We start from the raw sequence: 15218 nt of genomic DNA on the forward strand, positions 1-15218 counted from the left end.
GGCAGATGCTAAATTAATGTTAGCTAACAATGACTAAGTGGTACTGGATTTTTCTAAGTCTCTTTATTCTACTAGACCCAGCCTCAATACTCTTTAAAGATTTTAGAATGATTTCCCTTTTCAAAAACAGATTATCTCAGTGTCCACTACATAGAAAGTCCAGTCCAAATGTTTTCAGTTCAGTCACTGAGCAAACTGTCACATTTTCATAAAATGAGTTAATCTGAATTAGATTATTGTCTTACATGAGGGCATGGAGCTCTTCATTCAAGTTGAACTTAATCATCTCCAATTTTGTAATTGCAAATAAAGTTCTAGTGTTGTACTAAGGAAACTGAAGATCTTTCTGGAAGAACATGACCAAAGAAAGTACTTGAACTTTGGGGCAGCCACATGCCCCATCTATATAATCACAGCCAAGCACACTGCAGAGAGCTCACAACAGCCACAGGTGCCATGCTCAACAATGACCGCCTACCTGCCCAACTTACCTATGGGTCTCTGCTCTTGGCTCCAGCGACTTTCAGTTCCTGACTTCATTGCTGGGCCTCAAGATCTGATTCAGAGCCCACTGTGCATTGGTCATCCCTTTTTGGATGCTACTAATTCAGCAAATATCCAGGGATCCAGAACTCGTGTTCCAGACTTCCAGTTTCCAGTCTGTCATGGAAGTCTGGAACTTATTAGTCCCTTCCTCAAAATAAGAAAAAAGCTGAGCAAACTGAAAATCAACTCTCCTTAGATCTGTCAGATAATTGAGGTCATAAAACAAATCACCACTGTCAAAATTGGAGAGTCAGGCAAATACAAAGAATTAGGGCTTACTAGGAGTGGAAACTTGTGGCTGGAGCCAGTACCAGTAGGAACACTGAAAGGGTAATTGACTAATAGCTGGAAACTGAGAATGGAATAGCCTGAGAGAAAAATTCCTGGTGGGCCAACCTTAGTGGGCCTATAGACTTTTGTGAGCTTTACCTCTAGGAGGGCCTCTAAGTTCTCACAGCAAAGGCTTAAGGGGAGGAATAAAATATTTAGTAACCATTTTGAAATAATGCTCTGGACATATGCAAGGCTGGTTCAAAATTCAAAAATCAACTAATGTAATTCATCACATCAATGGCCTAAAGAAGAAAAACTATATGATCATATCAAAGATTGTATTTGACAAAATCCAACACACATTACTAAAAAACACTCTCAACAAGACTAGGAATAGAGGGGAACTTCGTTCAACATGATAAAGAACATGTACGAAAAATCTATAGCTAACATACTTAGTGAAAAGAAACCTGTGGTTTCCTCGTAAGGTCAGGACTGAAACAAGGATGTTTTTCCTTTTCACTCCTATTTTACATCATACTGGAAGTCCTAACTAATTCAGTAAGAAAAAGAAATAGAAGGTATACAGATAGGGAAGAAAAAAAAAAAAGCCTGTGTTTGCAGATGGTATGACTATTAGCTAGAAAATCGCAAAGAATTAACAAAAAGCCAAAACAAAAAAAACATACCAACTACTAGAACTAATAAGCAATTATAACAAAGTTGCATGATATAAAATTAGTGTACAAAAAGGAATGTTCCATATGTCCATTTTGGCCCTGTAGACCTTCCTCCTCCAAGATTTGACAAGCCTTGCTCATCCATAGGTGGGCAGTAAGAGGGCATCATGTGTGAACATGATGCACAGTGTTATGAGATTGTAACAGAAGTAGATATGGAGTCAGGCTGAGTAAAGATGGAAAAAAAAAAAACCATCTGGGGGCTTAGGGCACATACATGTTGCCAAAAGCAAAAGGGTTAATTCAGTGCCTAAGTGTGTACATCAATATCCTGAGTATTATACTAATTTAACTGGGATGTTGGAAAATATGTCTAAAATCATAATCCTAATGAAAAACAATGATCCATTTCCTTTTTACTTTGTATATTCTCTTATAGCATTCTCAAGAATAGTAGTAATTAATTATGTAGTGTCATGGAATTGCTTAATGCTCTTATAAATACATATGTTTAATCAATTATAATTTAGGTGCCACTAAAAATGCACCCAGGGATCAAACCCACATTATCGCGCATCACAAGCAGATTCTTTACTACTGAGCCACGTGGCAAGGCCCCCAAAATGCACTGGTTCATTCATAGGAATAAAAATTTTTTAATTGTTTCTTTTAAGAGCATATTCGAAACATCTTACCATAGGAAAAGGAGTCTTGCCATTTACATAGATACTGAATTTTTAAAAGTATAAGCAAAAGATAATTCTTTTTTTTAATAGACTTTATTTTTTAGAAGAGTTTTAGGTTCGCAGCAGAATTAAGCAAAAGTTACAGAAATTCCCCTTATATCTCCTACCCCCACACATGCATAGCCTCCCCTATTATAAACATGCCCCACCAGAGTGGTATATTTGTTACAATTGATAAACCTGTATCAACACATTATAATCACCCAAAGTCCATGGTTTACATTAGGGTTCCCTCTTGGTGTTGTACATTCTATTAGTTTTGACAAATATGTAATGATATGTGCTCACCATGATAATATAAATACAGAGTAGTTTCACTGCCCTTAAAATCCTCTGTACTCTACCTGTTAATATCTTCCTCCTCTATAGATTTTGATCTTTTTACTGTCTTCATAGTTTTGCCTTTCCAGAATGTCATATAGTTGGAATCATACAGTACTTAGCCTTTTCAGATTGGCTTCTTTCACGGTAATAGCTCCTCCATGTCTTTTCTCGACTTGGTGTCTCTTTTCTTTTTATTGCTGAATAATGTTCCATTGTCTGGATGTTTATTTATCTATTTACCTATAGAAGGACATGCTGGATGCTGTCACATTTTGGTAATTATAAATAAAACTCCTATAAACATCTGCATGCAGGTTTTTTTGTGTATATATACTTTTAGCTGAACTTTGATGCTTTGAAGGATTTATCGCCCATTCCTCGAAACAAATATGTCTAGTCAAGGCTTCCAGTATACCTCCCACATTTGTTCATTGATGTAGTGAATTCTTGAGATATTGTACAGTGTGTCCAGATGTTTCACATTCTTTCACTTTGAACGGGAAGGACGGACTCTTCCGAGTTGACTTAAATTGAAGCAAGAGGGCTGGGCCTCTGCCTCATAGTATCAGCCAGCAACTGGATTAGTTCTGATCCAGGGAAAAGACCTACCCTGGGATGCAGCAGCTCCTGAGGAAGGACTCAGCTGGAGGAGTGAGTACCTTATCACTGTCCCCCCCAGCTCACCAGCTGAAACCGTGGAACTCAGGTTGGGACTTTAACCCATGATCTTTAAACCAAGGTGACACACCTGATCTCAGGAATTAAAGAATCTCAGGTTCTTGATGTCTCATTGCAGAAAGAATTCAGTGAGAGACAAAGTGGTAGGTAAGAAGCACATTTATTTAGAGAGAAACAGACTCCACAGGCAGAATGTGGGCCATCTCAGAAGGTGAGAGCAACCAAAAAGATAATTCCTTAACAAACTAATTTTTATTCACCTTGAATATTGACCACAATTTATTTGGTATTAGTTAGTTAGTTAGTTCAATCAAACAGTCGTGTCTGACTCTTTGCAACTCCACGGACTGCAGTACGCCAGGCCTCCCTGTCCATCACCAGCTCCCGGAGTTTACTCAAACTCATGTCCTTTGAGTTGGTGATGTCATCCAACCATGTTATCCTCTGTTGTCCCCTTCTCCTCCCATCTTCAATGTTTCTCAACCTCAGGGTCTTTTCAAATGAGTCAGTTCTTCGCATCAGGCGGCCAAAGTATTGGAGTTTCAGCATCAGCATCAGTCCTTCCAATGAGTATTCAGGACTGATTTCCTTTAGGATGGACTGGTTGGATATCCTTGCAGTTCAAGGGACTCTCGAGAATCTTCTCCAACGCTACAGTTCAAAAGCATTAATTCTTCGGCGATCAGCTTTCTTTATAGTCCAACTCTCACATCCATACATGACTACTGGAAAAACCATAGCTTTAACTAGATGGACCTTTGTTGGCAAAGTAATGTCTCTGCTTTTTAATATGCTCTCTAGGTTGGTCATAACTTTTCTTCCAGAGAGCAAGGGTCTTTTAATTTCATGGCTGTAGTCACCATCTGCAGTGATTTTGGACCCTAAAAAGTAAATTCTGACACTGTTTCCACTGTTTCTCCATCTATTTCCCATGAAGTGATGGGCCCATATGCCATGATCTTAGTTTTCTGAATGTTGAGCTTTAAGCCAACTTTTTCACCCTCCTCTTTCACTTTCATCGAGAGGCTTTTTAGTTCCTCTTCACTTTCTGCCATAAAGGTTGTGTTATCTGCGTATCTGAGGTTATTGATATTTCTCCCGGCAATCTTGATTCCAGCTTGTATTTCTTCCAGCCCAGTGTTCCTCATGATGTACTCTGCATATAAGTTAAATAAGCAGGGTGACAATATACAGCCCTGACGTACTCCTTTTCCTATTTGGAACCAGTCTGTTTGGTATTAGGCTAAACTAAATAATATTATAACATCCCTATGCTAGGAAGGATTGGGGGTGGGAGGAGAAGGGGGCGACAGAGAATGAGATGGCTGGATGGCATCGCCGACTCAATGGACATGAGTTTGAGTGTACTCCGGGGGTTGGTGATGGACAGGGAGGCCTGGCGTGCTGTCATTCATGGGGTCGCAAAGAGTCAGACACGACTGAGCGACTGAAATGAACTGAACTGAACTGATACACAATTTGGACATACTAAATATATGCACACATTGACATATTCATGTAATCTAACAACCACTAAGATGTATACATATATTTAATTTACACACATATACTCAACAATTGGGCTTCCCTGGTGGCTCAGCTGGTTAAGAATCTGCCTGCAGTGCAGAAAACCTGAGTTTGATCCCTGGGCTGGGAAAATCCCCTGTAGAAGGGAATGGCTACCTACTCCAGTATTTTGGCCTGGAGAATTCCATGGACTGTGTATAGTCCATGGGGTTGTAAAGAGTCAAACACGACTGAGTGACTTTCACTTTCTCCTTCATTGCAGGCAAGTTCTTCACCATCTGAGTCACCAGGTTAAGGGAATGTAAAAAGCAGTTAGACTAAATAATTTTATTTATTCCACTGGTTCTATTCAAACTTAATAGAACAAAACTTCTAATATATTTGTACCATAGCATCTCAGTTAAAGGGGCTTCCCAGGTAGTGCAAATTGTAAAGAATCTGCTGCCAAATGCAGGTGACACAGGAGATACGGGTTTGATCCCTGGGTTTGGAAGAGGAAATGGCAACCCATTCCAGTATTCTTGCCAGTAAAATTCCATGAACAGAGCAGCCTGGCGGGCTATAGTCCGTGGGGTTGCAAAGAGTTGGACATGACTGAGCGACTGAGCACACACACATATCCCAGTTAAACCAATTCTTTTGCCAAACTTGACGGTCTGTTATTTAAATTTACAAAATGCTCAGGGGAAAAAAGTTTCTTGAGAAATGCCCAGCTATGACTATATCAGACATTGCTTCCAAAATGAGTGTGTCTTTCAAGAGTACCAAATAATTTTAGTTTAATGTGATCATTGAATGTCTAATGTGCTCAGGAAAAAAACTAAAGTTGGGAAAAGTAATTAAAACCAGATCCTAAAAAGTTAATACATCTGAGGCTCCAGATACTCAAACTTCATGTGCTGTGGTTTCCAGTAAAACTGAAATGAGGTAATTTTTTATTCTTATTATGTTCATGACTCTTGCAAAACCAAGCCAGAGTAAAAATGCATATCTCCTCCTTTTTCTCATTAAATCATTATGTGGTTTTCAATGTCATATGCCAAAAAGAGAGTCCCCTACCTTCTAAATAACAAGAAATTTCCTGATAAATTTAGGATAATCTAAACATCTCAATTTAATCACATTTTTTCAAATCTAGATAAGGAATTGTGAAATTGGCTTATGTATCACTTTCTTCTCCTCCCTCTTTATTTCATCTCTTTTGGAACTTAATAATTGGGAAGGAGGAGAAAGATTACCACATGCCCATTAGTGTAAACCTTGAAACCTTGGAAGAGGTAAAAAGAGACTGAAAGTCACTGCATTACAGTGTGAGCATACAGACACACATACACACACACCACATACACTCCAAAAGCAGGGAGGAGAGGAGAAAAAAAGGGATGATGAGAAAGAGAAAAAAAAATTTTTTCATGAACTTGAATAGAACAGTCAATCTTGTGCTGTTCTATTCAAGAACAATTATCTAATAATTATTAGATACTAGCCAATCTTGTGCTGTTCTATTCAAGAACAATTATCTAATAATAATTAGATAATTAAATAATTCTGTATTTCCATGCTCCTGTATTCCCCATCTTTTGTTTTCTTTTAGATCACTGAAATCAATATATCAATAAAAGACTACATTTTTAAAAGTTATACCAAACTCAGCTATATGATCATACAGTTAGCATATAAGTAACCTTCTTCATCTAAAAACTCAGACCACCTAAAAACAGTATGATCTTCAGGCTCCCAAGAGGGAAAATAAAAAGGCCATGGCAGGAAGCACTGGCTTCCTGATACTTAGCTTCAAACTTTGGTCAGCACTCTCTTTCATTACAAGAAGCACTTTTCAATGAATAGTGATGGGTATTACGAGGTCATGTATGTCATCACCATAGGGGGTTTTAATACTTCTGAATGATTAGTAGTTATTGATCAAATGTAATGATCACCATGAAGGAAATATAACCCGATATTAGAAATGTTAATACCGTTTAATTTTAATAACCTTTATTCTGTTGCCTTATTAAAGACCTTTTGAATGCTTGACTAGATCATATTCATGAATAAAGTTTTATGTAAATTCATGTTTAATCCTTAAATGAAATGCAATACATAAGTCATGGTTTAACCTTAGAGGAACCTCTTGGCTTTTTCTTCTAGTAGGTTACACACATGATAACCCTTTTTGTTATTGTATAGTTACATTCTTGCCCTATGCAAGTTGTTGGTCCTCTCTGCGATCTTTGCTTTGAAAAATAGTGTTTGTTCTTTTTACGTACAGTTGAACGTACTACTAGGTAGATTTCTTAGGAACCTGCTAGAAATTTGGCAGCCAGGATCTGAAACTGGGAGAAATTCACATTGTTTGACATTAAGTGTGAAGTCGCTCAGTCATGTCTGACTTTTTGCAACCCCATGGACTGTAGCCTACCAGACTCCTCCATCCATGGGATTCTTCAGGCAAGAATACTAGAGTGGGTTGCTATTTCCTTCTCCAGGGGATCTTCCTGACCCAGGGATCAAACCTGGGTCTCCTGCACTGCAGGCAGACGCTTTACCCTCTGAGCCACTATTGCCTCCTAAAGGAGACTTTTTTTTTTTTTTCTTTCCCTTCCCTTCTTATTAAAGGAGACTTCTTATCGGTGTTACATTTTCCTGTTCAGTACCATTACATTGTCCCGATACAATGAAGTATAGTGAAAATCATTTGAAAACAATTTTTCCCACTAGGTTATGTTGACCATCAACCATTTAGAACAGCAGTTCTCTTTCTACTCTTCATTTCTGTAAAATTAGATTAGTTTGCTGAGAAGGCATAGGACTTTAGACTGTTTAAGCCCTCTGGGCCTTAGTTTCCTCACTTGTAAAATTACAGAGATGGTTAGATGATTCTAAGATTCCTTCAGCTTCAGAATGGTGAAATTCCATGCTAAAATCTAGAACACCATTTGACCTGGCACTCTCTGTAGCCCAACAGTTCCTATAATGTTTTAACACTCTCTTATTATGTTAGAACTTCTTGAAAAGTTCATTTCAAATTCATGGAAGACAGCTTAACTTCAGGTCTGCCATGCTCTGGTAGACTTTTCAGCTAATATTTGCATTATCTTTCTTCATGTGAGATGACTTCTTTTATGTTAATAAGAGTTTGTATTTAAATTATTTTTCTGAGTTTAATACCAGATTTTCATAAATACTGGGGTTTTTGAACTCTCAGGATACTTTAAATGGGGTTTCCAATGCATTTAACAGTTTTCCACATTCCTAGATTATTAGTTCTGTTTAAAAATGCTATCTTCCACTATTTTACTAATCAGTAACCAGATTTTGCCCTAGTTCAATACAAGTATGATATATAACTTCAGTTGTCTTCTTTTAACAGCAAATTGAGATGCTTAATATTGTGATAAACACCATGTGTGGCTTGCTTACAGTAACTACTTTATGACTTCCTATCTATCACTCAACACCAGGTCTAGGAATTTACTTCTCATAAGTTCTTAAAGTACCATTTGAGTATATAATCATTTATCTTATCCAATTACTTATCTCATGCTTTCCATCCTGGCAAAGTATACTACCAATTATGTTTGAATAACTTAGTCCCTAATGGTTAAGTATCTGGTGTAATTTTTCAGACTCCCCCAATTTTCATGGTTAGATGATATAACAATTCTTTCTACAGAACATTTCTATTATATTAATATGAAAAGACTTTTACCACATTGAAGTTGATTATTCTCCAGATAAAATGTCAGCCTATCCCTATCTATCCAATGAGTCTGACATCTGGAAGGGAGAGAGTAGACAGGGAAACATGGGAAAGCAAATCCTCTCAATCACCTCGTGCTGTGGAGACCTGACTAAAGGCAGAGTTGATCCTGGCTCAACCAAGATCACATACGTATTACTAGTTTCATTCCACTTCTTTTTTTTCCTATTGTTACCCACAAAGGTTATTCAATTTACACTTAATTTTCAATCTTAATTCTTTAACAGCAACAACAAAAAAACATAATTATCTTACCTGGATTCCAAAATCGGTGATTCTATCACACTCAGACACAGAAAGTTCCTTTAATTTTCTATGTCTGGAAAGTGTCATCAAACCCTAAAAATGTTTAATATAGAGATTATTTGATGATATATTAGTATAGAAGGTGTATGTCCAATATGATAACAACAGTTTATGGAAACTAAAAATATTTAGCTTCTGTTTTATATTTCTTTAGACTTAATCCTACAATCACTTTGGTTAGGAAACATTATTAAATAAAATTTTCAGGTTATCTCTAATGTTTTACAAAAAGTATTACAAATCCTAGAACCAGAAAACTTCTTATCTTGCCTCCTATTTTCAAGTAAATTTTATATGAATCAATGTAAGGAAATCCTCAGATGCCTAAGTTTACAGCTTTATTTTATTTGAAGACATTTCATGTGGCTAATGAATCTATTTATCAATAAATTCTTATTTATGCTTAGCCTAAAATCTGAAAATCTTTAGCTCATTTTATTATATTTAATTGCTTCGAGGGAGAAGAAACACATCTTTATATAAAGGCCCATAGACAGATAATTATTCGCTAGTAGTTCATTTCTTTTTTCAGGCTAAAAGTTTTGTTTCTTTTTATTTAAAAAAAAATGGATTTCACTTTCAGCCCTTCACTTTTTTAATGTGTAGTTTTGTTTGTGCTCAGATAATAAAGAATCTGCCTTCTATTCAGGAGACCCAGGTTCAATCCCTGGGTCGGGGAGATCCCCTGGAAAATACTGGCAACCCACCCCAGTTTTCTTGCCTGGAGAATTCCATGGACAGAGAGGCATGATGGGCTGTAGTCCATGGGGTGGCAGAGTCAGACACAACTCAGCGACTCACTTTCGCTTTCACACTCCTTGGCTGGCCCATTTCTCAGCACCTGTTCTCCTAAACTGGTACAACACTGACTGTTGTGCCTTATAGATGCCATCCTTCTGTTTTGCATTCAGGATCATGTTACTTTTCTATTTCCTAGATATGCTTCCTAGACTATGAGGACTAGAGCAATTTCTCCTCCTTTTATGGTCCCAGAGCTGGCTGGCAGGGAAAACTGCTGGAAATGGTATATGATTTGTCCTTTTTACATTTTATTTTCAGGACTGATTTACCTTTTAATCATAAAAACCACATTTGGACTATAATTGAAAATGGGTCATGCAAGTATTATATGCTGGGGTTTTTTTTATCGATTTACATATTAGGCCTTTCATTTTTCAAAAACAAAATGCATATCAAAGAGAAGAGTGCTTGAAATTCTGCTTGATTGAAGTCACTGTTAAATTACAATTTCTAATGTCATTTAACTGTTCTGTACGCCACACAAAAATAAAATGACCCCATTTATTCTTTTAATTTCATTGCAAATGTGGATTCCTTTCCTAGGAACACATTTTCTGTCTCATTGTTTTAAAATAAAGAATGGGCAAACTCGGTGATGCCATCACATGTGGTCTGGGTTCCAGATGTGGATGCTGTTTTATTCATGTTAAAAGAATTGGAATTTAGATACTCTCCAAACAGAAACTAAATTGTTTGAACAAAAATATCAAGTAAGTGATGCAGTTTTTCTCTTTGTCCTATGCTTGATAATAGCTAAACATGTTTTATTATTCTATGTGGAATTTGTTTTATGAAACTATCTCTAAATAGTTTCTCTGAAGTTTTCACTTTTTATTGCTTCTATGTAGGCCATGTTAGAAATTTTTAAAACGAACTATAATGAAGTATACTTGCTAAGTATGACATTGAACAGACTATGGACAGATAATAAGAAGCCTTGGCACTGAAATTTATAAATTCTCCAAATTGGAAGATGTTCTCTGAAGCAAATGATGGTTCCAACATTTTACAGTCTTTCTTTATACCTTAGAAGTCTTGAATCTCAGGTCTAGGCAAAATTCATTCATTCTTAATTTATTATTCATTTGATAAATATTTAATTAGCATGTATTATATTGATCAGACTCTGGGATAGAAGCTGGGAGTATAAAAGTCAGTGAGGTGCAGTGTCTACCCTCAAGGAGTTCATAGTCTGGCACTGAAGACACACTTAAAAGAGATAGTTACAGTCCTGTGAAGGTAAATATTGTGCACAGTGATTAAACCAAAGAGGAAAGATGAAGCCACTATTTTGTATGAGAGAAGATTGGGGGAGACTCATGAGTGGGGAAGTGTAATTTGCCAAGTAAACTACAGAGGGAAGGACATCCCAGGCTGAAGGAGCAGAATGCGCAAAAGCATTAAAGTATGAAATAGTATGGTGTATGTATGAAGCTATATAGTATGGCATGATTAGATTTACATGGATTTTTTAAAAATTATGTGAAAAGCTGGTCAAAGAATTTTTCTTAGGAAGAAACTACAAGGTTTTGTTTTTGTTTTGTTTAATCCCTTGTTAATTGTTTGAGGGAGGAGTCCTGGGAGTTGGCTGTGCCAAACTTACTTCTGGGAGGAATGGAAAGAGGAAAGTGGGAAGATAAGACAAAAATAAGAAGGAAAGTGGATACTTAAATTTCCAGGGTATTTGTAGTATCATGAAAATGTAAATCCTCCTTCATCTCCTTCAAAAGTAGCCAAACCCAAGAATGCTTTGCAGGAAAGGTTCTGTTTCATTTTGCCAAAACTTAGAAGGGACTGAATTTTATAATCAGTTAAAATGCAAAGGAAAGCAAATATGTGGTAGTCTGGAGAAGTCACTAGCATTGCAGGTTATATGAGAATACAGTGTATTAGGAATTCATAGGTATCCTGGGGAGCGCTTTTCTCCTCTACAGGCCATGAAATTGAGGGACCAGGAGTCCCTAGTGGAAAAGTGGCTTATATTATAACTCTGATGGCTTCTCAGGTGGCTCAGTGGTGAAGAATCTACCTGCCAATGCAGGAGATGAGGGTTTGATACCTGGGTCAGGAAGATCCCCTGGAGTAGGAAATGATAACCCACTGCTATATTATTTTTAATTTTAATTGGAGGATAATTATTCTATAATATTTTGATGGTTTCTGCCATACATCAACATGAATCAGCCATTGGTATTCATATGCCAAACTGCCTTCCCACCTCTCTCCCCATCCCCCAACTCCAGTATTCTTGCCTGGGAAATCCTATGGACAGAGAAGCCTGGAGGGCTACAGTCCATGGGATTGCAAAGAGTCAGACATGACTGCATGACAAAACATTCATAGCTCTGGTATCATGTCTACAGAATGGAGTGTCAAGACTTAACATTTGAAAGGAAGCGGGCACCACATCATGAGGGCCTTGAGCATTACTCTGGAATATAGACATTATCCTATGCAACACTATTAAAACTTTCCCTCTTCAGGGAATAAATGACAATAATGCAAAAAGGAATGAGGATGTGTTTCAAAGGAGGTATAGGGACCACAGGGCAGGGAGTGATTTATTTTAGTTGGAAGGAGGAGGTGTCAGTCTAGAAGAGACTTTCATGGAGGATGAAGAATTTGAATTAAGCCTTAAAGACTGGGTAAGATTTTGACAAGTAAAGTAATAGGAACAGTGTTTCAGACCAAGAAAGCAGCATGAACAAAGGCTTCATTTGGAAAGTGTGAGTTGTTTGGGAAGTAGTTCAGTCTGGGGTCACTGGGAGTAGTGGGAGGGAATACTGCACACTGCCAGGAAGACTTGTGTGTACACCAGATAGTTGGGAGCAGACAAAGCCTTTGAAAACTATTCTTTTTTCCCCCAGTTTTACATCTGGAATTGTTTAGCTGATGTAGATACACATCAGCAATGAACTAGTTACAAATGTTGAAATAGTTTGTGTGTTTGTATATACTTACTATATGACTGAGTCCTACTATTCCAGGCTGAGAATATCACTGATGTAAACAGAAAACATACCTCCCCCAACTCTTTATTTTGAAGATATTCAAATCTATAGACAAGTTCAAAAAATGGTATAATGTAAGAATATAGTTTATATGTGTATATGTTGTTGCTGTTGTTCAGTCACTAGGTCCTGTCTGATTTTTGCGACCCCATGGACTGTAGCCTGCCAGGCTCCTCTGTCCATGGGGTTTTCCAGGCAAGAATACTGGAGTGGGTTGCCATTTCCTTCTCCAGGGGATCTTCCTGACCCAGGGATCAAACTCATGTATCTTGCACCTCCTGCATTAACAAGCAGATTCTTTACCACTGAGTTACCAGGGAATGTATATATATATTTAAATTCATATGTGTAGCGTGAACCATTTGAAAATAAGTGTCTGCTATCATGACACTTTACTTCTAAATATTCTATATGCATCTTCCTAGGACATTTCCCTATGTAGTTATATAGTCTTATGTATATATAATATGATACCTAAGATTAACAGTAGTACCATACTGTATAATATAGTCAATATTCAGATTTTCTTTTTATCCAATCTCCAGAGTTCATGTATTGCATTTGGTTGTCATGTCTCTTTAGCCTTTCTTTTTTTTCTTTAAATTTTACCTTTTAAGATCCCAGGCCAGCCATTATATAAAATATCCTACATTCTGGATTTTTCTGATTGTTCCTTATGATTGGATTCTAGGTAAACATTTTCTGCAAAACTACTACCTAGGTACTGTTTCATTAGAACTGTATTTTTCCTATTTATTTAATAAATAATCCATGATGTGATCCTTTGAGACCACATGAGTTCCCTGTTTCTCAACATCCTTTCAGTCCATGATTTGAGCATTAATTGATGATCCTTGCCTAAATCAGTTATTTTGTTAAGAGTTGCAAAAATATTGAGTTTTCTGATTCTGTCTTTCCTTCTGAATGTAGAATCCGGTATTCATTTAAACCTTTTTTCCATTATTCTTTCTCTTACTCCCTGCTGAATAATTTGGGAAGTATTTTGAATAAAAGATTATTTTAGATATAACAATCAATTGTCCCACTTAATTTTTTGTGTCACTTATTAACAACCTTTTTTATTGAGATATAATTAACATATTATATTAGTTTCAGGTATACCACAGAGTGATTCAATATTTGTATATATTGTGAATTGATCATCACAATAAGTCTCTTTAAAATCTGTCACCATATATAGTTCCAGTTTTTTTCTTGTCATGAGAACTTCTAAGATCTACTCTCTTAGCAATTTTCAGATATACAATACATTATTATTAACAGTAATCACCATGCTGTATATTATACCCCATGACTTATTTATTTTATAACTAAAAGCTTATACCTTTTGTCCCTCTTCACCCATTTTGCCCACAGACTTAACCCCACCTCTGCCAATTACCAATCTGTTGTCTGCATTCATGATGTTTTTTGAGATCCCACATATAATTGAGATCATGTGGTATTTATCCTTCTCTGTCTGACATTTCACTTGGCATCATACCCTAAAGATCCATCCATGTTGTCACAAATGGCAAGATTTCCTTCTTTTTTATGGCTAAATACACACACACACATATAGAAAACATTTTCTTTATCCAGTCATCCATCAATGGACCCTTAGGTTGCTCCCACATTTTGGCTATTGTAAATAATGCTGCAATGAACAGGGGGGTACATATGTCTTTCTGAATTACTGTTTTCATTTCCTTTGGATAAATACCCAGAATTTGAATTGCTAGATCATATGATAGTTCTTTTTTAAATTTGCTAAGAATCCTCCATACTGTTTTCCATAGTGGCTACTCCAATTTACATTCCCAACAACAGTGCACAAACGGCCCATTTTCTCCGCATTTTCACCAACACTTGTTATTTCTTATATTTTTGATAATATTTATTTTAACAGGCAAACAATGTTTCAATTTTCCCACATTCCTGTTAAGTGTGTTTACAAAATGGAGTTACTCTTTTGCTTAGTGTAATTATGTTGTTTGTTGGCAAAAGATGACACATTGAGGAAAATAAAAAACATCAGTATTTTGCCCTGTTATAAGACTATAAACATTTGGTCATAATTTAAAAAGAACCAAGTTTTATATATGAAACCGAACTGTATGAAATCTTGTTAATCAGTTTCACAGTCTGAAAGATTTAGTCTTTACAACTTGGATGTGGCTTTTTTTTCTGAGACACGGTACTTTCAGAAGAAGTCTAGGCATTATAGAATACTAACATTAGAATAAAATATAATGTAATTTATCTGATAGCCACAATGCCACAAACCACCCTTGTTTATAGTATGTTTCAGTTTGGGAACTGTCAACAACTTAATAAGGCACACGAGAACAGTAAATAAGCACAGATAAATTTTATAATCTGTTCTGCTTTGATTAAAGAAAGTCTCTAGAAAAAAATCGTATAAAATTACATAAGATTGCATAGTTTGTCCAACTTTTAATTCATTTTTTCTTGAATATTCTTCATAAGTATAGCTTCTAGACTTTCAAGATTAAAACACTAATACAAGCCTCTCTTCCATAGTTATGAGATAAGACTTTAT

General features: G+C 36.4%; 1 protein-coding gene and 1 long non-coding RNA gene across 2 annotated transcripts in view; one reads left to right on the forward strand and one right to left on the reverse strand.

Annotated features, from left to right (window-relative positions):
- FBXL13 (F-box and leucine rich repeat protein 13) overlaps positions 1–15218 on the reverse strand; it is a 238177-nt gene that overhangs the window by 26519 nt on the left and 196440 nt on the right. The window contains exon 18 of the mRNA XM_055420161.2: positions 8793–8876. Within this exon, the coding sequence (XP_055276136.2) occupies positions 8793–8876 (84 nt within the window). The remainder of the gene's footprint in view (positions 1–8792; positions 8877–15218) is intronic.
- LOC148778323 (uncharacterized) overlaps positions 1–15218 on the forward strand; it is an 84591-nt gene that overhangs the window by 18374 nt on the left and 50999 nt on the right. The window lies entirely within an intron of this gene.

This window comes from Moschus berezovskii, chromosome 3, assembly GCF_049115385.1.
Source record: "Moschus berezovskii isolate FMDL1 chromosome 3, NW_MosBer_1.0, whole genome shotgun sequence".
NCBI lineage: Eukaryota > Metazoa > Chordata > Mammalia > Artiodactyla > Moschidae > Moschus > Moschus berezovskii.